General features: G+C 39.5%; 1 protein-coding gene across 3 annotated transcripts in view; it reads left to right on the forward strand.

Moving 5' to 3' along the window:
• The window catches only part of CSMD3 (CUB and Sushi multiple domains 3), a 601,317-nt gene that overhangs the window by 418,490 nt on the left and 159,909 nt on the right, over positions 1-22,918 (forward strand). For all 3 annotated transcript variants that reach the window (XM_061447844.1, XM_061447845.1, XM_061447846.1), the window contains 4 exons: positions 4,226-4,417; positions 5,704-5,842; positions 7,186-7,373; positions 19,745-19,939. In XM_061447844.1, coding sequence (XP_061303828.1) covers positions 4,226-4,417; positions 5,704-5,842; positions 7,186-7,373; positions 19,745-19,939 — 714 coding nt within the window. The remainder of the gene's footprint in view (positions 1-4,225; positions 4,418-5,703; positions 5,843-7,185; positions 7,374-19,744; positions 19,940-22,918) is intronic.

Here is a 22,918-nt window from a genome sequence, read left to right on the forward strand (position 1 = left end):
ACCTTGTCTGTCAGACTGTTTCATAAATCCTTCAGTTACAATGGATACTCGTAACAGAGCCTTCCAAATCGCCGAACAATCTCTGAAAAAATATGCAGTAGACTTTCAGAGACTGAGTACTTAACAAGCCTAAACCACAAGCCTATTAGGGATGTATCTACTTCTGCTGTAGGCAGAGAGAACCTGACTTTTACATTCTAGTGCTACAATGCCAAAATTAGCCTTAAAGCAGACTTTTAATTTGTAAAGGTTGTTTGTGCATTTAATACTTTCATATTTGCTGAAATTTAATTCCTGTGTGATCTAGCTCCAGTGTCTGATACTTTTGTGTGGAACATTTACAAGATCTGCTAGTATAGTGCGGTGGAATTTAGCAATTCCATATTTTAGTAATATTTTTGTTTCTAAATTAAAAACTAGCAGCTTATTTAAAGATATATACAGGAATGTGATCCTTGTTTCTAAAGCAGAAAATTTAATATCTTCAATACTGTCGTGGTTTAAACCCAGTCAGGTAATTCGTTCGCTCGCTTCCCCCCCTTTCTTGCCCTCCCCCTGCTCTCGGAGGGACGGAGAGGAGAATCAAAAGAATGCAACTCCCACAGGTTGAGATAAGAACAGTTTAGTAACTAAGGTATAACACAGATCACTACTGCTACCACCAATGATAATAATGATAAAGGAAATAACAAGCGAAGAGAATACAACACCTCACCACCCACTGACCGATAACTCGCCCCCCAAGCCCGACCAAGCTCCGACCGATACCTCCTCCAACCCTGCAGTCTCCCAGCCCTTCCGGCTAACTCCCAGTTACATCCTTGGCATGACGTGCTGTGGTATGGAATACCTCTTTGGTCAGTTTGGGTCAGGTGTCCTGTCTCTGCTTCCTCCTGGCTTCCCCTCCTCCCTGGCAGAGCATGAGGCTCACAAAGTCCTTGGCCAAACCAAAACATCCTTGTTATCAGCTCTGTTCCCGAGCTGAAAGTCAAAACACAGCACTGCACCAGCTACCAAGAAGGAGAAAAATGACTGCTACTGCTGAACCCAGGACATTATCCACCCCTTATTCCATACCATTCACGTCATGCTCAGATCCCACATTTTCAATATACCATCACTCTTATCTTAGTGCATGGACCAGTCCCTATAAAGCTGCTGAGTCCATCTGGTCCATGATGTCAGTCTCCATCTCTTGTACCATTCTTCTAGAGCAGGAGAGACTGTGTGCAGTGTTCACACTCATGAATAACTAGGGCAATAGTGTCCATTGCTAAGTCCACCCCTCGATCTTGAGTCCATGTCTATGTTGCATCTCTGCCCTGATGGCCTGAAGTCCCATGGGCCCACCCGGCTCAAAATAATTCACTGTCCCCTTCAGCAGTTTCTGCAGCTTGTTGCTGGGGACTCCACACAGCTGCCTTCCATCTCCAATGCTTCCAAAGCACTGGAGGGGCCCAGTGGACTAGATACTTGCCCATACTGTCCCACACACCCTGCCACTCATGACTGTCCAGCCTTGGAGAAAATCTTTTGGTCCCCCTATATTGTTGTCTAACCCCAGACAAGACCCAAACCTGACTCTGCTTAACTTTTGAGATCAGACAAAATGGTTGTGGGTAGAACACAGTCTGTGTGTGTGCCAACATGCTGATCCCCACCACAATCAGCAGGCAGGTCCCAAGGATACCCAAAGGCCATTCAAAACCTTCAGAACTCTCAAACGATGCTGCTGTACTTGTCACTGGGGCTGGTGCAGCTGCTGTGCTTGCCGGCTCTCCCACCGCCAGCTTCTCTTTTCCTGAGTCCAGCTCTTCCTCCTCTGCCTTGCTGGGAAATGCTGCGTGGTCTCCTGCATCCTCCTGGGGCTCGGCGGGCGGCTTCCGGGGAATGCTCTCGGCCGTCGCGGGGCTCGGCTCGGCCGCGGGGCTCGGCTCTTCCGCGGGGCTCGGCTCCTCCGCCGCCTTCTCCCGCTGCTCGGCAGCCGCCTCCTTCCGCTCCTCGACCGACCCGACCTCCTCGACCCGCAGCCGTCCCCTCGCGGCCTCCGGCCCCGCTCCCGCCGCCGCTTGGTCCCCGGGGCCGCTCTCCCGGGCCGCTTCAGCAGCCGCCGGCTCCCGGGGCCGCTCCCCCTCGGCTCCCCGCAGCCTCACGAAGATGGAGAGCAGGGTGAGGGCCAGGATGGTGAAGAGCAGCCGGACGGCCAGGTACAAGTCCACGGCCACGTCCGTCCCGCCCTGCTGCTGGAGCCCCCCGTATTACAAGCCATTGCCATAAAGCACAGTGAGACAAGAACCTTAGCCCAGGCCCCACACTTGATAAACACTAACACAGCAAATACCGGCTCTAAGTAAGTTACAGCATTCTGAAGCTGTGAGATCAAGAAGAACAACTCTGATACCCAATAAATCAGCATTGTGACGAATGACTATTAATCCAGTCAAATCTGTTGTTATCTCAACCCTTCGTGCCCCACGTTGGGCGCCAAAAAGAACTGTCATGGTTTAAACCCAGTCAGGTAATTCGTTCGCTCGCTTCCCCCCCTTTCTTGCCCTCCCCCTGCTCTCGGAGGGACGGAGAGGAGAATCAAAAGAATGCAACTCCCACAGGTTGAGATAAGAACAGTTTAGTAACTAAGGTATAACACAGATCACTACTGCTACCACCAATGATAATAATGATAAAGGAAATAACAAGCGAAGAGAATACAACACCTCACCACCCACTGACCGATAACTCGCCCCCCAAGCCCGACCAAGCTCCGACCGATACCTCCTCCAACCCTGCAGTCTCCCAGCCCTTCCGGCTAACTCCCAGTTACATCCTTGGCATGACGTGCTGTGGTATGGAATACCTCTTTGGTCAGTTTGGGTCAGGTGTCCTGTCTCTGCTTCCTCCTGGCTTCCCCTCCTCCCTGGCAGAGCATGAGGCTCACAAAGTCCTTGGCCAAACCAAAACATCCTTGTTATCAGCTCTGTTCCCGAGCTGAAAGTCAAAACACAGCACTGCACCAGCTACCAAGAAGGAGAAAAATGACTGCTACTGCTGAACCCAGGACAAATACTTATATTAAAAAAACTATTATCTTTCATTTATCATGCAGTAGTTAATATTTTAAAGAAATATTTATTTATTTTTTAAGGAATAAGGAAGAAAAATTTCCCTAACTTCTGGTCATAGTTGATTTTTTGTGTTTTTTTTTTTGCTTGTATGTTTATTTTCCCCCTTACTCAGGACTTCTTGTGTTGAAAACCCCATAAAAAGCCGCAGAACTTCATAGATCTAATTATTTTATTTTTTTTTTTTTAATTACATCTTGGAAAGCAAGATACTTGTGTTTTTTTCCTAGGGAAATAACTTATTTAAATCACGGTTTGTTCTTCAAAACCATCGTGAATGTTTCAGATTAATACATTGCTATCTGCTAGTATTAGGTCCCCAGAAAGAGGACAGCTGAACTAAATCTTAGTACAGCCACTTCATGTTTGTTATACAGGTTGATGAGCTCAATGTGACTAGTTCAACAGGCAACTCTGACATTTGTTATTTATTTGTAATATATATAACATCTTGCTGTTTTATAATGTAACTAAGAAATAATATTTACTTAAATATTGATGTGTTTACTTTCTACATAAGCTTACGTATTTTGGTACAAAATATATTAAAGAGTACGTTCATCATATTATGTTAAATCCAGGGAAAACATCTGTAATTCTCTCATACTTCTTTCATAGTCATTGTAATTGTGTGTAGGGTCTTAGTAATAATCTGCAGTTATGCATTATGTGTAGCTGTATTTTCTGTCAGGCTAAGTCCATATGTATATTTTTTGGGTGTAGGTGATTTCTTTAATATTATTACAAAAGCCTAGCATGGTAAATGTATTGTGCAAGGGTATAATCCATTTTTTCCATTATTCCTATCAAAAATTCCTCTAAGGTGGAAATGCTGAGTGTCTAGGGTACTAGGAAATCTACTCTTATTTTTACATATTGCAATGCTCTACTGACTTTACTCCAAAAAAAAAATTAAATGAATACGTCCAATAATTAAAGCAGGTGGTGAAAATTAATGGTATAAATAGTATAAATTAACAGTATAAAAGCAGCAGATTGTTGGATGATTTCTCAGCATTTTAGAATTGAGTAGGAAAAATGTAATGGAGCAAAAATGGATGAAAAAGATGACTTTAAAATTTTTTTTTTTTTCATTTCTCTGCTAGGTTCTGTAGCTACTGCCTGCCGTGATCCTGGTGTCCCCATGAATGGAACTAGAAATGGGGATGGGAGAGAACCTGGAGACACTGTCATTTTTCAGTGTGACCCTGGCTATGAACTGCAAGGAGATGAGAGAATAACCTGCATTCAGGTAGAAAATCGGTACTTCTGGCAGCCCAATCCACCAGTCTGTATAGGTATGCAGAAAAAAATCAAATAATACTTACCTTAATTTTGAAATTGTGGTGTAATGAATCACACTGCTCTAGGAACTTTCTTTGAAGAACAAATGTGCAGGAGTGTTGCACATCTGATGAATTATTCTTCATGGAGCTCCAATGGACATTAACAAAATATTTACTCTGTAATTGTTGGTATAATAGTTCTTATCTTGTCCCTTTCAAGGCTGTATCATTTATAATTTGATGATCTGTGACAGAGAAAGGCAAAAAAGTCAGTGTCAGTGACGACTATCCTGGGTAGTCTGATCTAGATGTGACTCTTAGTGACATGGTTTAGTGGTGGACTTGGCAGTGTAAGGTTAGCAATTGGACCCGATGATCTTAAAGGTCTTTTCCAACTTAAATAATTCTTTCATTCTTTAAGTGATTAAGGTAACTTTTGAGTTTACAGAATCTCTGTTACAGAATACCTGAGCAATTAGTTACATTCTCTAGTACTGCAGATTACCACTTTATAGGCTTTGATTGTGAAAATAAGTATCTATGAACCTTATCTAGAATCTTTTTAATAAAATTTGAGAAAACGTCTTTAGAAAACATGCTTATTCACTTGTTATATGAACTCTTAATTAAAGGATGCTGAAGTACAAGACTTCCTGTGGATTATGGTAATTTTACTGGTTTCATTAAGTATTTCCATTTCTGGACCACAGACACACAATATTTAGCAACCTCAAAATCACACAGAGAAATACATTTGTTAAATTCTGTGTGTGTACTTAAAAAATATTTTATTTATCTCTGAGGTTGAAAACTGCAATTAGAGTGTTTCTTTCAAATTTTTATTTACATTGTATCAGTCTTGATCCTAATTACCAATCAATGCTGTCTAGTGAAAATGCAGATACTTGCATTATTGGTGTAAGTAGATCAAATTTCATAACCCATTTTAGAATGCCTTTAAGAAGAAAAAGATAGTGGAAAGCTTATCCAGTTAAGTTTTTTTATGTCTGCAGCTAGAGCATTTTTCAAGTTCATGGTATTTTCAGGAAAGACTGTTATGCAAGCAAGTAAAAGGACACAGAGTTCAAAAAACAAGTTTTTCACTTAGGAGTATTAGTATTTGTCTAAGGAGAAATGTGAATACATTTTGGTTTTTTTTCTATTAAAGTTTTGTAAATACTTCACTTGTTTCTTGTTTAACTTTTGGAGGACATTAAATGTCAGTGAACAGATTGTTGGTACTTGCTTCTTTTTCTTTACACCTTCTCTCTTCAATTCTAATTTATTTGCATTCACAGCTCCCTGTGGAGGAAACTTGACTGGCTCATCAGGTTTTATACTTTCACCAAACTTCCCTCATCCTTATCCTCACAGCAGAGATTGTGACTGGACTATCACTGTTAATGATGATTATGTTATATCATTAGCATTTATCAGGTAAATTGCTACTTGCTAATGTTTGTAACTTTATTACAGGGAGTTGTTCAATTTAACTACTTTGTTGATTGTAGAATGCTGAAATCTAAGCACTTTTTTACTGTGCAGCAGTGAAAGACCTATGAACCTAAAATATTTAATAGTATTCTGCTCTTTACATTGTACATTTAGGTATAAGATATCTTCCATCTTAGAATGAAAATATTTTCATAGTATAGTATAGTATGCAAACAGTTCATAGGTCCCAAATATAGCCAAGCTGTTCTTCAAATCTAGACAATCACTACGATTCTTGACAGGAGCTGACCAGCTTAGCTTTGGTCACATCAGATTGCACACTTACTGAGACTTGACTCACTTATGACATGCAAACTGTTGCAGAATGAGGAAAAAACCCCTTACTGTATAAACAAAAATTTGGATACTCCACTGAGTACTGTTAAATGAGCTTTTGAGTGGGAATTACCCCTCTAACCCTTTTAAACTCAGTACAGGCTATGGCACTTAAAAAGTTGAAGCTGCTGACATTTGAGAGAGTTTTGCATATCTTTTGCGAGGAAATATTTTTGAAATAATCTAATAGCAAAATAATACTTTCCCTGAAGGAACTGACAAGGTCTTTAATGCCTGCATTAGTTTTAATCAGGAACTAGTATGAAGTATAGACAAAATAATGTTTTTTTTTTCAGTTTTTTACAAATAATCTTTTCTAAATCTGCTTTTGTACAGAGATAATCTTATTCGTTAGCCCTCTGCCCTTAAACAAATGTAGGTTAAAAATATGCTAATTAATTTGTCTATAGTTAAATAATTAATTAGATTTTAAAAATTAACTAAAATGAATTTCAAGAGAAAATATGAGCTTTCATTGCTACTCCTTTTCATTTAAACTGATTGTAAGCAAAATGCATCTTGCCTTTAAGGTTACTGGAAGATCATCTCCTGGGTGTGTGAGGGTGTTCAATCTGACTGGAAGCTGTGTGCACTCTGCAGCAGACTGCATTGTATCATAGAGCATTTCTGCCATGGGTTCCAGTAAATCTATGTTGTTTATTTCTCTGACGTTTTAGGAATATTGTTGTTATTTTTTTTCTATTTAAAATGTTTCCTTTTTTTTTTTTTTAATTCTTTCTGGCCAGCAGTAAAATGCTTTTTCTAAGCAGAGAATCAATAAATACAGTATTTCTGTTGTTTTCTAATCAAACACTTATGCAAACCACTGTTCTGACAGTGGAGGGTTTCTTTTTTGTTCTATGAAATAGCAAACTTTTATTTAACCTAATAAGAGTGAAAATGTTTAGCAAAGCACATTTTATCTAACAATTCTCTTCTTTGTTCTACAGTTTCAGTATAGAACCAAATTATGATTTTCTTTATATCTATGATGGACCAGACACTAATAGCCCTCTTATTGGGAGCTTTCAAGATAGCAAGCTGCCAGAGAGGATAGAAAGCAGTTCAAATACCATGCATCTGGCTTTTCGGAGCGATGGATCTGTTAGTTTTACTGGATTCCATCTGGAGTACAAAGGTAAATAAAGAGAGTTTTCTATTAAAAACGTTCAGTGTACGAGTTTAAATTTTAATCTGTTTGAATTTCTCATCATTTCCTGCTTGGTAATATTTTTATTTTGCCTAAGAGTATGATAACGTGTATTATCTCTAAATACAAAATATAATGTTACAAAGGTACTAATTTAAGATAAACCTCTAATATGATTTTATTTCACTGATATATGATGATGTTAAATGCATGATTCCAAAAGAAAAAAAAAATCAGACAACAGTTGACAGATATCCAAAATAATGATTCAGTAACAAAACCTACTGGCACATATGCATGTATTTTTCAGAATATAATTTATTTCTATTTTTTCTTCACTTAGTAGGGCATGTTGGCATATGTTTAAGATCCTGTAAGATGAAACAATGTGCCAGGATCTAGGAGACAAATACTGAAAATGAAAAAATATTTGGCTAGATATTTGTATGATAGCCCATGGTAGAGCTGTCTGCATGTCCCAGAGAGATCTGAGGTCATAACACAGTAAAAAAAAATAAAATACAGGCCTGTAAAATTCAGAATCAATAGGAGCTTTCATAATTGCCTCTCTGTGTGTCGTGGTTTAAACCCAGTCAGGTAATTCGTTCGCTCACTTCCCCCCTTTCTTGCCCTCCCCCTGCTCTCGGAGGGACGGAGAGGAGAATCAAAAGAATGCAACTCCCACAGGTTGAGATAAGAACAGTTTAGTAACTAAGGTATAACACAAATCACTACTGCTACCACCAATGATAACAATGATAAAGGAAATAACAAGGGAAGAGAATACAACACCTCACCACCAGCCGACCGATAACTCGCCCCCCTCAGCCCGACCAAGCACCGACCGATAACTTCTCCAACCCTCCAGTCTCCCCAGCCCTTCCGGCTAACTCCCAGTTACCTCCTGGGCATGACGTGCTGTGGTATGGAATACCTCTTTGGTCAGTTTGGGTCAGGTGTCCTGTCTCTGCTTCCTCCTGGCTTCCCCTCCTCCCTGGCAGAGCATGAGGCTCACAAAGTCCTTGGCCAAACCAAAACATCTCTATTAGCTCTGTTCCCGAGCCGAAAGTCAAAACACTGCACTGCACCAGCTACCAAGGAGGAGAAACATGACTGCTACTGCTGAACCCAGGACATTATCCACCCCTTATTCCATACCATTCACGTCATGCTCAGATCCCACATTTTCAATATACCATCACTCTTATCTCGGTGCACTCTTATCTTAGTGCATGGACCAGTCCCTATAAAGCTGCTGCGTCCATCTGGTCCATGTCAGGCTCCATCTCTTGTAACAGTCTTCCAGAGCAGGAGAGACTGTGTGCAGTGTTCACACTCGTGAATAACCTGGGCAATAGTGTCCATTGTTAAGTCCACCCCTCGATCATGAGTCCATCTCTGTGTTGCATCTCTGCTCTGGTGGCCTGAAGTGCCATGGGCCCACCAGGCTTAAAATAATTCACTGTCCCCTTCAGCAGTTTCTGCAGCTTGTTGCTGGGGACTCCATACAGCTGCCTTCCATCTCCGACACTTCCAAAGCACGGGAGGGGCCCAGTGGACTAGATACTTGCCCATACTGTCCCACACACCCTGCCACTCATGACTGTCCAGCCTTGGGGAAAACCTCTTGGTCCCCCTATATTGTCGTCTAATCCCAGACAAGACCCAAACCTGACTCTGCTTAACTTTTGAGATCAGACAGAATGGTCGTGGGTAGAACACAGTCTGTGTGTGTGCCAACATGGTGATCCCCATCACAATCAGCAGGCAGGTCCCAAGGATACCCAAAGGCCATTGAAAACCTTCAGAACTCTCAAGCGATGCTGCTGTACTTGTCACTGGGGCTGGTGTAGCTGCTGTGCTTGCCGGCTCTCCCGCCACCAGCTTCTCTGAGTCCAGCTCTTCCTCCTCTGCCTTGCTGGGAAATGCTGCGTGGTCTCCTGCATCCTCCTGGGGCTCGGCAGGCGGCTTCCGGGGGATGCTCTCGGCCGTCGCGGGGCTCGGCTCGGCCGCGGGGCTCAGCTCCTCCGCGGGGCTCGGCTCTTCCGCGGGGCTCGGCTCCTCCGCCGCCTTCTCCCTCTGCTCGGCAGCCGCCTCCTTCCTCTCCTCGACCGCCCCGACCTCCCCCTCCGGCAGCCGTCCCCTCGCGGCCTCCGGCCCCGCTCCCGCCGCCGCTTGGTCCCCGGGGCCGCTCTCCCGGGCCGGTTCGGCTGCCGCCGGCTCCCGGGGCCGGTCCCCCTCGGCTCCCCGCAGCCTCACGAAGATGGAGAGTAGGGTGAGGACCAGGACGGTGAAGAGCAGCCGGACGGCCAGGTACAAGTCCACGGCCACGTCCGTCCCGCCCTGCTGCTGGAGCCCGCCCGTATTACAGGCCATTGCCATAAAGCACAGTGAGACAAGAACCTTAGCCCAGGCCCCACACTTGATAAACACTAACACAGCAAATACCGGCTCTACGTAAGTTACAACATTCTGAAGCTGTGAGATCAAGAGAAACAACTCTGAGAGCCAATAAATCGTCATTGTGATGAGTGACTATTAATCCAGTCAGATCTGTCGTTATCTCAACCCTTCGTGCCCCACGTTGGGCGCCAAAAAGAACTGTCGTGGTTTAAACCAAGGAGGAGAAACATGACTGCTACTGCTGAACCCAGGACACTGTGGCTCAAGAAACAAATACTTGATATTAAATGAATATGAAAATACCCAGTAATCTTTAAAGACAACCAGAGAGAAAATATAGATGCTGCTGGTATAGGGGCAGTGCATGCTAACCTCTTCGGATTTATTTTCTTCTCCATTTATTCTAATAGCAATTAACAAATGAAAAGATTTACAAGAGAAAGACTGATGCATTTATTGCTTTGGCAAACCCACAAAGTCCTCTTTTACTTTTCTAAAGTCATTGGAATCAACAGGTGTAAAGGATGTCTCCACAGTTAAGCTAGTCTTAAGCAGTTAAATGTAGGTGTCAAACATGTTGATAGTGAGCCCAGATGTATGGTGATCCCATATGTATGGTTCCACATCAGTTAAAAATATTTCTTCTTCCTTCTCAATTAAGTTGAAGAATGACAAAGGCAAATAGAATGCTATAGAAAGCAGTTCAGGAACACAGACATTCTGAAGAACAAGAAAGTATGTTGATTTTTCAAAGGGCCAAAACTTTTTCTGCTGTGCTGTCGAATACAGTCTTGTCTAATGGAATTAAATGTTTTTCCCATTCACCAATCCAAGTATGAAGGATGCTCATTAAGGATGCAATCTCTTATTATTCTTGATCTAGGTTTAAACAAAGAAGTGAAGCACTGCACACTGGAATCAAGACAAAATACAATATAACATAACTGCTTGCCTGTATGTGCCACTAAGATCTCTTTTCTTTCTGTGCTTCCAGGAGTAATGATGCCAAAAAAATTATGTAAATTTTCATCACATTTGTAAAGGTTCTGGAAATACAAACAATGGGAGGATTTAGGCATTTGTTTATGCATTGTGTTTATATGTAAGTGAGGGGAAGTTTGAGAAAGGAATCAATCTAATCCTAATTTTCCCTGTTCAGCTGATATGGTTATATCTCCTGCTTTTCTCAGAATATCTGAAGTATGCATTTCAACCTCTACCTTAGAACAATGAGACATAAACAAAAGGAAGGATTTCAATTCCCATTGAAAAATGTTAAGAATTATGAAATTTGGACAGCTTGAAATCCCATAAGCAGAGGACCAGTTTGCTCAGTGAATTATTCCATTTCTACTGGGAATAACTGCTAAATATGACACTGCTCTACTTAACTTACTTTAGTAGTAGCATAAAGACACTGTGAGGCTGCACCTCAAATTCAGTGTTCAGTTTTGGACCTCTCACTATAGGAAAGTAACTAAGGTGCAGGAGCATGTTCAAAAAAGAGAAATGAAGCTGGTGAAGGGTTTAGAGCACAAGCCTTATGAGGAGCCACTAAAAGAACTGGGGGTGTTTAGGTGAGGAGGCTCAGGGAAGATTTTATAATGCTACAACTACCAGAAAGGAGGTTGTGGAAAGGTGGGTGTCTGTCTCTTGTCTAAAGTAACAAGTGATAGGACAAGAGGATATGGCCGCAAGTTGCACCAGGGGAGGTTTATATTGAATATTAGAAAAAAATTCTGCATGGGTAGGGTTGTGAAGTACTGGAACAGGCTGCTCAGGGAAGTGTTTGAGTCGCCATCCCTGGAAGTATTTAAAAGATGTGTAGATATAGCACTTAGAGACATATTTTAGTGCGGGATTTGGCAGTGTCAGGGTAACGATTGGACTCAATGATCTTCAAGGCCTTTTGCAACCTAAATGATTCTACAAGTCTATGTCTTAATATGTGAAAGTGATATAACTTACTATTTGGCAAAAGAGCAGTTGTAAAGATTCTGAATTTTTTTTGTTATTTTCTTGGATAGCATATTGTAAGCAGAAAATATTGTAAGCATGAGATTAAATTAAGAATTACGTTATTGAGCAGAAAACCTTTACTAGAATTTTTTATTAACCAAATGTTTTGGTTTTGGTTTTGTTTGCTTGTTTGTTTGTTTGTTTATAATGTGTGACTGGGCAGGGAGCCTGCAGAGCAGCAGGTTTCAGAGAGAAGTTTTTAGTGTTGTGATAAGTCAAAAACAGGAAGGAAAAGGCAGGAAATGGTAGAGAATACATTTAAGGTGTACACCTAAAAGTCCTAAACTACTTTGAATAAGAGCTTCCATTTTGTAAAGGATTATCATTTTCAAGAGCAGAGAACAGTTCAGTTAGTTGAGGAAATCAATACAGATGATATTCTTGTAGGTGTCAGAAACAGACCAGCTGTCCAAGAAAAAATCGATACCTGGATGAAGCATAGTCCTCATAATCACATGGAATTTTTAACACTCCTGTAGCTTCTTCAAGAATGAAGTGGCTTACCAGAAGCAGTCCAAAGGATCTCTTAATGGTGTTGATGACAATTTTTTGATGCTAGATGTCTATTGGTATGGTTACTCACCACTAGGGCAGAAGACCCAAGGAAAAGACAGTGGAAAAAGTTGTGGTACTGAATAAGTTTTTACATTGTTTTTCACTGGTCTGTTTTGCTCCTAGTCCTTCCTGGACTTATGACTAGGATTTGGGGAAGTGAAACATTGTCCATAAAGGAGGAAAAAATAGTCAGGAAGCAATTAAGCCATCTAGTTGTGCATATCTCCATTGGAACAGGTGAGATGCACCCAAGAGGAAGCTGGCTGATGCCACTGCAAAGTTGCTTTCAATCATGTCTGAAAGGTCATGGCAGTCAGGGTGGCTCTTGTTGAATAGAAAAGATAAATATGTGCACCTTGGATAAAAGGAAGACCCAGCAAAGTGCAGGGCTGGTAGTTTTAAACTCAGTCCCTAGAAAGATTATGGAACAAATCTACCTGGAAACTATTCCTGAAAACAAGGACAAATAGCTCTTTGGGAACAGTCTCTATGGATTTACCATGGGGAATCATGCCCAACTGACATATCACTGTTTATGAGGAGATAAGTGGCAGTATGGACAAGGGGAGAGTACTGAACATTGAATACCCTGAATTTAGAAAGGCCTTTAACATGCTCTTCCCCAGTATCCTAAGAGCTGAGATGGAGGCTAGATAAGTGCGTGATAAGGAGGATGGAAAACTGACTTGATTGCTGAGCTCGAACTTTTGGTTAGTCTTAACTGTGATTGAAAATATGGGCAGTGCTCTCTTTATTGATGAACTGTATGATGAGACAGAACAAGTTTGTTGACAGCAGCAGTTTGGAGGGAAGTATCAGTACTGTGGAAGGTACACTGCTATTTAGAGGGATCCTATGAGGCTGGAGAATCAGGCTTATAGGAGCCAGGTTTTGGCTGGGACAGAGTTAATTTTCTTCTAATAGCTGACATTGTACTGTATTTTAGATTTATGATGACAGTAACATTGATAACACACTAATGTTTTAGCTGTTCCTGAGCAGTGCTTACACTAAATCAAGGACTTTTCAGCTTCTCGTGCTGCCCTGCCAGTGAGGAGGGTGGGCCACAAGAAGCTGGGAGGGGACACAGGCAGGACAACTGACCCCTTGTCCTGGGTTCAGCAGTAGCAGTCATTTTTCTCCTTCTTGGTAGTTGGTGCAGTGCTGTGTTTTGACTTTCTGTCTGGGAACAGAGCTGATAAGAGTGGTGTTTTGGTTTGGCCAAGGACTTTGTGAGCCTCATGCTCTGCCAGGGAGGAGGGGAAGCCAGGAGGAAGCAGAGACAGGACAGCTGACCCAAGGTAGCCAAAGAGGTATTCCATACCACAGCACGTCATGCCCAGGATGTAACGGAGAGTTAGCCGGAAGGGCTGGGAGACTGCAGGGTTGGAGGAGGTATCGGTTGGTGCTTGGTCGGGCTGGAGGGGGGGCGAGTTATCAGTCGGTTGGTAGTGAGATGTTGTATTCTCTTCCCTTTTTATTTCCTTTATCATTATTATTATTGGTGGTAGCAGTAGTGTGTTATACCTTAGTTACTAAACTGTTCTTATCTCAACACGTGGGAGTTGCATTCTTTTTGATTCTCCTCTCCAGCCCTCCGGGAGTAGGGGAAGGGAAAGAAGGAGGGGAGTGAGTGAACGAGTTGCCTGACTGGATTTAAACCACCACACCCCTACTGACCAAAGGGGTATTCTATACCGTAGAATGTCATGCTGAACAAAAAAATGGAGGGAGTTTCCTGGGGGTTGGCAGCCCGCTGCTCAGGGGTGGGCTGGTCAGCAGGTGGTGAGAACTTGCATTGTGCATCACTTGTTGTTTTGTATATTTTTCTGTCATTATTATTTTCCCTTCCTTTTCTGTCCTATTAAACTTTTTTTATCTCAACCCATGAGTTCTACCACTTTTCCCATTCCATCCCCCATTCCACTGATGGGGAGTGATCGAACAGCTCTGTGGTGTTTTATCTGCATGCTGAGTTGAACCACAACAGTCCTTTTGGCACCTGACAGGGGGCTCGAATAGATAACAACAGATCTGACCAGATCATGTTAAAACAAATGTTAGGTTAATAGTCGCTGGTCACAATATTGATTTTTTTTTTTTTTTTCTCTCAGAGTTGCTGTGCTTCTTCTCAGAGCTGTCTTATGTAGCAGCTTATTTGCTGGTCATATTTCCTCTTGTGCTGTTTATCATCTCTGGGGGCCAGATTAAAGTTATCGTTTTGCTGTACTGTGTAACACTGACTTATGAGAAGATAAAATTACTTTTCATGAAACTAATCTGTTATTTGTACTCAGCACTGCTGTCATCTCCATGCCTTTGAAACAATGTCTCAGAAATTATTAGTGATTACACTCTTTACCTTTTCTCCTTGGTGAGCCAATCTGTGGGTGAGAAAAGGTGGACCACTTTCACCTGTCCCGTTCTCTTCCCTTTCACCTCCAGGTTGGTTATAAACCTCTTGAGAATTTTGGACATCCCTGGGATGTGCGAACTAGCATGTTCCTATTGCTATGTCTCCTGAATGTGTTATGGATATTGCTTAGAGATAAACAACCATTTAAGATACCAGATCTGCCCCAAGGCTGGATGGTTGTGAGGGGCAGGGTGTGTGGGATGGTATGGAAAAGTACTTAGGACAGTCGGCATTTCCTGTGTTTTAGAACTTCACCCCTGAACTAGTGCAGAATCCAGAGAAACTAGTAAAATATTTGAAAATGTATGCTGTCACCCTGGCATTTCCAGACAGAAATCACTGCAATGTTCTGGGGCCTGGCCCATGCGTACCAATACCTTCTCAACACTATTCAGTACCCTCCAGGGGAAGAGAAGGTCTTTGGATCTGATAAGAAAATGACAGGCACTGCAGTTACTACAACTACTGTGACAGGCATTGCAGCTGAACCAGCGAACGAACCTGTGCCAGTATCAGTGGCCCCTATAAACAAAATGGAACACTGGATGTGAAAGTCAGCTCATTTACTAAGAAAAGAAACTCCTACTATGAAGAGAAAGGAGAAAGTGGATGAGGCAGGCTATGCTGAAGCAGCACCATCATGAGAAGAGGAGGAGAAAGAGGCAGAACTCGTAAATGAGGTGGTAAACAGTGGATTCTTATCCCTGAGTAAACTGTGAGACATGCTAAAAGATTTTGCTGTTGTCCAGGTGAGCACATTGGACTACAGTAGTCCTATCTTAAATGGCAATAGTACTCAAACTGTGCTTCATTGATGGGCCGTTATTTTTCAGATACATATCTCAGACCTCACCCAGGTCTCAAGTCTGGTCTATAATCATGTTTCTGGTTGGGTTTTGTTGTTCCTTTCCTCCCTTCCTTCATTTCTAGCTTATAATGGAAGAACAGCTCGCTAGTTCTAATACATGCTCTGAAGAATAATTATGGAATATTTGCTATAGTTGTAACACTGTCTCTAAGAAGCTTATTATGTCTGTGTTCTCTTTGAGACTTATGGATGGAGTAATAAGTAATCAAGTTCTGGGCAAAGCAACTGCTTCTCTTGGCTTTCAATGATGTTCTCCATTCACAGGGATACTAGTTTTCTAGAGGATTTGAGCATCATTACCACATTAGCTAAAAGAGACTTCTTTGTTGAACTTGAGATTGTGGCAGCACATATCGCTCCCTGTTTTCAGCTTGTATTTCAGAATCCTGAATTGATCCAGTAGTATGTGAATGTTACCAGAGAAGTAACTGATGTTTTTCTTGAAGCTTGTTGCAAAGTTTTATTATGGGCAAAAGGAATTTGCACAAGTATGTGCAACCAAGAATATAATGTTACTGTAACTGAAATCTTACCTGACTAATGAAAGGATTATTTTTATTTCATTCCTATTACAGAAAAAAACTTAAAAAAACCTGTAACTACAGAAAAAGTCTTTATAATAATACAGCTAAAATTGTAACACACACACGCTGTCAAGCATATTCTCTGTTCTGCTAAACCTGCCACTGCCCTTCTTTGTTTTCAACTTAATGATACTAGTATTCTTAGGAAAGAAAGGGAACAGGCTAAGGGGTCATCAGTGTCTTGATTTCTTCAATTGGAGCAATATGACATTGATGGTAAAGAACTTCTCCTCCTGTCTCCTGGGAGCACTTCTGTTTTATTTTTACAAATTTGTTAATACTGTCTTCTTTTTGGCTCAGTTTGGTGTTTTGTTTGTTTGTTTGTTGTTTTTGTTTGTTTGTTTGTTTTTGTTTTTTCCCCCCACAGTCCCTCAGCTTGACCTGATGTATCCTTTTGCTACATTTGACTTTTTCCTCATATATTGTAGCGTAGTATACTGACTTTCTTTACAAGTTCACTTAGCAGCTATTTCAGATTTGCCAGAGTACTCTGAAGGTGTTAAGTATTCAAGGCTTTACTTTTTCAGAATAGTTATTAACAAACTGTATTTCTATAGTGATATTATTACTGTTTAATCAGCAACTTCAGGAGGCTGTCACAACTGTATCTTTGGGGAAAAGAAAATTACAGGGCTGTAAGTTTTCTCTAGAGAAAATCTGTGCTGTGACAGATCATGTCTTTTCTCATTTTTTGATTTATGCACCAGACATAATGGATGACTTTATCTTTTTCTCTCTTTAATTTCTCATGTAGTACTAATCTCTACTTTATCCAAGGACCTTCTAGAATTATGAAATCTAGGTTTCTTATCATAACCTCCAGAATGGTGGTCTCATATTATCGGTTGTGCATCAATACAAATATATTAATATCAGTTCAGTAAGAAGAAATCACAATATTTCCTCGCTATTGTCAAAGTGTTATAGTCCTAAATTAGATTTTTTTTTTTCCTCTCTTTTTTATTTTTTATTTGAGAATTTAGACTTGAAAGAATTTTTAGTTTACCCTCAGGTCTGCCAGACTTCTCAAATGAAAGTGTGATTTGCCTACATAATAATTATTAATACCTATGTGATAACTTTCAGACTTTCTAGTAAATTTTATCTTTTAACTTTTGATTTTCCATCCAAATTTTTGAATGAGTGTTATAAAAGTTTTAGCCTTTCTTTTTCCAGTGTCACATGGTACTTTGAAAACTTACCATTCAGAACATGAGACAGATGTTACAGGCACCACACAACTACCTATGTGAATCAGTGTAGGTATCAAATATCTTTTCTTAACAATAAACTATGTGATGTAACTATTACTTACTATTATACTGGTTTTCATATCAGAAGCATACTCTGTAGATTAGTGTCCTAGTTTCACCTGGGATAGAGTTAATCTTCTTCCTAGTAGCTGGTACAGAGCTGCGTTTTGGCTTTAATCTGATAACAGTGCAGGTAACACACCGATATTTTAGTTGTTGCTAAGTAGCGCTTACCCAGATCAAAGACTTTTCAGTCTCTAATGCTCTGCCAGTGAGGAGGGGCACAGGACGCCAGGATAGCCAAAGGAGTATTCCATACCACAGCATGTCCTGCCCACTATATAAACTGGGGTAAGTTACCTGGAAGGGACTGATCGCTGCCTGGGTCGGGCAGGGTATCAGCCGGCAGGTGGTGAGTAATTGTATTGTGCATCACTTGTGGGGTTTTTCTTTTGTTTTAATTTCCCCTTTTAGTTTTATATTCTCTCCCCTTGTTGTTTCCCTTAGCAGTAGTAGTAGTAGTATACTGTACTTTAGTTATTGGACTATTCTTATCTCAGTCCGTGGGATTTACATTCTTTTGCTTCTCCTCCTCATCCTGCCCAGGGAGGAGGAAGGGTGTGTGTGTGAGAAAGCTCCGTAATTACCAGCTTGGTTTAAAACATGACAATTGGATACGTAAGTCATAATAAACAGCTAAACATATTAGGAGGTCTTCATGTTCTTTTGGAAGATATGATGTTGAAATTTCAACAGAATTATTGTGTGTTTCCCTCTTCAATTGTAAATGTACTGCAGTACTTTTGCAATGTAATTCTTTCCTCTCGTAAATACCACAACATAAAATTGGCCTTAGGGGATCAAACCAACTATCTCTTTAGTTCATTAGCTTGTCTCTCACAGTGATCATAGCTGATATGTGGCTAAACTGTATAATAGTTGGGTGGCATGGTCTAGTGGGAGGTGTCCCTGCCCATGGAAGGGGGGTTGGAACTAGATGATCTTAAAGTCCTTTCAAACCCTAGCTATTCTATGATTCTATATAATAATTATGCCATATTATCTTAAGTTTTCAGAAACTAAGAAGCTAAGAAACTAAGTTTTCAGATTAGATACTGCCAGAATCAAATAAAGTTCTTTGTATCTGAAACTCTTAAATAGTTTTCCTCATATTGTCTTTTTGCAACTGTACCTACCTGTAGCTGAAAATTCCACAGTGCAAATACGCCTTGTAAAATAACACCTTTTTTTGATGTATTAGAAAGTAGGCACTGATCCTGCAGAATATAATAAGAGTTCCTATTGATCTTCTCCACAACAGTCTTAATTGGTAAAGAAGAAAATCTGAAATTTCTGTCTTCTGCTTCATAAAAGAAATTAGTTCAAATACCATCCTGCACAACACAAAATCATCTGCTTCATTCCAGCTTCTACCATGTCCTAGCACATTTTCTGTTTGTTCTTTTTTTTTTTTTTCCCCCTAACTGGAAACATATTGCAAATTTTTCTGGAATTTTTGTCATTTCTCCCCTTCTTGATAGTAATATTTTTCATTAGAAATGCTGAGTGGTTATTTTTTTTGGAGTTTTTTAGGTCTTGGATATTAAACATACAGGTATTCACATTATAGAAGGAAAAGGGAAGCAAAGATAAGAGCATATTCATGTTTTTGAATTTCAATATTTTTAAACAAATAGCTCTAAATAACAACAACAACAAAAAATGGGAGATAAATTTTAAGTAGTATTTGAATGCTTTGTCATCTTGTGAGGGAAAATTCCCACCCATATTTGAAAATATGTCAGTATATCATTTGAATGGATATAGATATTCATTTGTGATTTATTAATTTTGAATACATTCATTTGGATACTTTTTATTTTGTAACAAACTACTTGTGCTGGTTTCTACCACTTCAGAGTTTTCAGACCACAGTTTTAAAACTATGATATGTTTTATCTATTGGAACAGTGTCCATAGTTCTAACTTCATCTAATTATGTAACTAAATCTTTGGTCCCAGTGAGTTCTGGAACAAAATAATTCTCATTATGGAGTTCTATAGGTATTGTCTACAAAAAGTATAGGAAAGATGGTTTTCGTCATTATATAGTAATGGAGAGAGAGGCTTTGGTGTAAGAATGGAAGGAACATTATGTATCTACAGAATGTTCAAATAAGACCTTGAGGAAACTCCAGAGAAATAGTTCTTATGTTTTAGATTATATTCAGAACTAAGTTTGCATTTTTTTTCTGCTATAGCAAAGCTGCGTGAGTCTTGCTTTGATCCTGGAAATATAATGAATGGAACAAGACTTGGAATGGATTATAAACTGGGGTCAACTGTCACGTATTACTGCGATGCCGGTTACATACTTCAAGGATATTCTACACTAACATGTATCATGGGAGACGATGGAAGACCTGGATGGAATAGAGCCCTACCCAGCTGTCATGGTAAGAGCATTTTTTCATTTATTATAGATGCTGTTGTTATTATTCTTGCTTTGTCACATTGAAGAAACAGGTAGAAAATTAGCTTAAGCCATTTTAATAAACTTCTCTTTTAGGACAAAGTTCTTTTCAATTATATACTTAATACAAATAACATTTAATAACTCAAGGTTTTAATAACATTGACTAAACAGTGCTACAAGCTAATATTGTAAATAGAGATTAATAGTAATGTCATCCTCTATGACAACTTGTATTCTTGAATCAGCCAATTTACAACATAGTAATATATATGTAATTAAACATAGCATGAAGTATACTCTGGATGTAACAATATATGTTTGTTTCTTTTTGTTACTACTGGTTTTTAAACCATGTAGATGAAGTATTTTGTATATACAACATTACATCATTTAACCTGTTGCATATGTGGTCTTTAGGAAAATTCAGCCTTGAAATGCACCAAAGATCCAATCATTCAAATTTTTATGAAAAACTCCACTTATTTCAGGAAACCCCTGTCTTTGGTTATACTACCAGTATCTCAAATGTAAACATTTTTAGGTTTAAACTCTTAAAAGATTCAATATTTGTTTTGCTGATTTGGTGTTAATTTTTGCCAGCACTTGACAGCCACTTCAGAAAAAAAAACCAAAACAATATTCTTTTCACATAATCTGTAAAACTGAGCACAAAACCCTCCCATCTATCCAGATATTTGTGAACAACACAAAAATGCCAGATCATAAAACTAATATTTTATTTATCAAAGTAGAATCTCCTCATTACCATGTTAATTTCAATTCCTTTTCATAATTTAAAGACAAAAAAAAAATCCCTGCCAATTCAATTTCCAATTTTAATATTTTAACTACGGTGTGGATTTTCTTTTTTTTTTTGTGTACTTAAATTTCTTTTGCAAATTAGATGGTAGAGTAAGAATAAAATAAAAAAGATATATAAGTTGTCAACTATAAAAAAAATAACCAATTAATTTTGTAAGCATTTGAAGAACTTAGAATTTTCATTATCCACCAAAACCATCATAACACTGAATAGGAAAATTCAGTAGCATCAAATTGGAAAACTTGCCCTAGGACACTGTAAGTGTTTCAGACTTGTAGACTGTGTGCAATTGAAGTCAGAAGTTTCTTTCTCTTTTTAAAATGGAATATGAATGTTGGAAGGGGGGGATAGCAGTCAGTGAGGAATGCTGTGTATAAGAGACAAAATGTTTCCTTCTTTTGGAAGATCTTTTTCATCAAAAGATAAGTAGTTTCTTTGTCAGTGATGCAATAATTGGGTCTATTCACTTATAATCTGCTTAGCAGTCTTCAATTTCTATCTATTTTGACATACACTAAAGGGAGACTGTTTTACTTGGGTGAACTGTCAGTTTAATGAAAGGAAAAAAATCTTGTAATGAAAGGGTTGTTGTTACTGATTCTAACGGAACCATTTCCTTTCCTGGATGAACAAGGCCTTATTTCAAAGATGACAAACCCTACACTTCTTTAGGGTATGATGCCACAGAATAAGCTCCATAAAGTGACTTAGCCTTGGAATTTTCATTTATCTTTCTTTTCACCCAGTTCAGAGTTGGTGTAGGTTTGTAGATGTGATTTATTATAGCATATTTTTACTATGTAATGAATACCCCCTGTAATAGTGGGATTTAGCTCAAGAAAAACAAACCATTTATACAGCTGTGAGAAAGATGGTATCAGTTGAGTAGCTTTCAATTATATGGAGCTGGTAGAAACAGTTTGAGAACTAAATTTTGTGTTCTGACCACCAGTCTCACCTACTGTCATGGTTTAAACCCAGACAGCAACTGAGTACCACAGTCAGATGTTCTGTCTTTGGGCCCTCATCTCAGAATATGAAGGATTATTATGAATGTGAATCCTCATTTTGCTCATGTTTGTAGCTAAGTAGGTCAGAGCAGAGGAAGGGAGAAATTCAATAAAAACACTTCTTTTTGCAATTTATATGGGTATTTTCATTGAAGGGTAGAATCTCAGTAGAGGAGAATAGAGTGCCATCTCTATAACCATTCTAAATACCTTGATATAACTTAAGATGTACTCTTGAGAAATGTTAGATGAGTTTGAATGGCCCGCATAGAGAAAGGAATTACGGATCTTTCTTGTTCTGAAATCCAGCCTTTTAGATAAAATGTGGGGAAAAAAAAAAACATTCTCCATTCAGAATTAAAAGGCAAATGAAGGACAACCATTTGGTATGGCTTTAAGCTTTCTCTGAAAATGTCTGGTTCAGCAAGCCACATAAGAAATCTTTGCTGATATTCTGGGTCTGGTCAGGCTTCAGCATGAAAGGGTTGATGAATTCCTCAGTCTGACAAAACTTGCTTTCTTGGACAATGTGTATACCTAGAGAATGTGAGTATTTATAGACCCCAGTAGTCAGTAACTCATTAATTTAGAGTTAGATAAAAGCTGAGCAGAGGCTTTCAGGATCGTAGAGGGATAGTTTTCCAAAATCTACTCAGTGTATAAAGCTAATATTTTTGTAATTGTACCTTTCTGCACTAAGTATTTTTTATGACCTAGTCCTATGTGCATTAGGCATGACTTGCATTTGGTTGAAATCATTATTTAAAATGACCTTGAGCCTCTCTAATAAGTGTGGGAAGTGAACCAAATCATTGGCTTCATTCTTTTATGAACACATGCAAATATTATCTGGGCATATTAGCATATTAGCTGAGCTATCTGCCATTTCATGGTGGATGTTAAGAACAGGATGTAGTTAGCATATGCAGATGCAATTTTACTGTGACAGACATGATGATTAATGATTTCTTCACCCTCTGTAGTTAATTTTAAATTTTTGGCAACAAACAATTGTTTACAGAATAAAAAAAACAAACAAACAAAACAAAACCCCGTAGTCGCAAATCACGTTTATGACTTGAGTGTAAAAATTTAGCTCCTACCAGAAGAAATAATTTATTGGTCA

This window comes from Pezoporus flaviventris, unplaced genomic scaffold, assembly GCF_033815535.1.
Source record: "Pezoporus flaviventris isolate CSIRO_AGI_PZ_B2104156 unplaced genomic scaffold, CSIRO_AGI_Pfla_v1 ptg000007l, whole genome shotgun sequence".
NCBI classification, from domain to species: domain Eukaryota; kingdom Metazoa; phylum Chordata; class Aves; order Psittaciformes; family Psittacidae; genus Pezoporus; species Pezoporus flaviventris.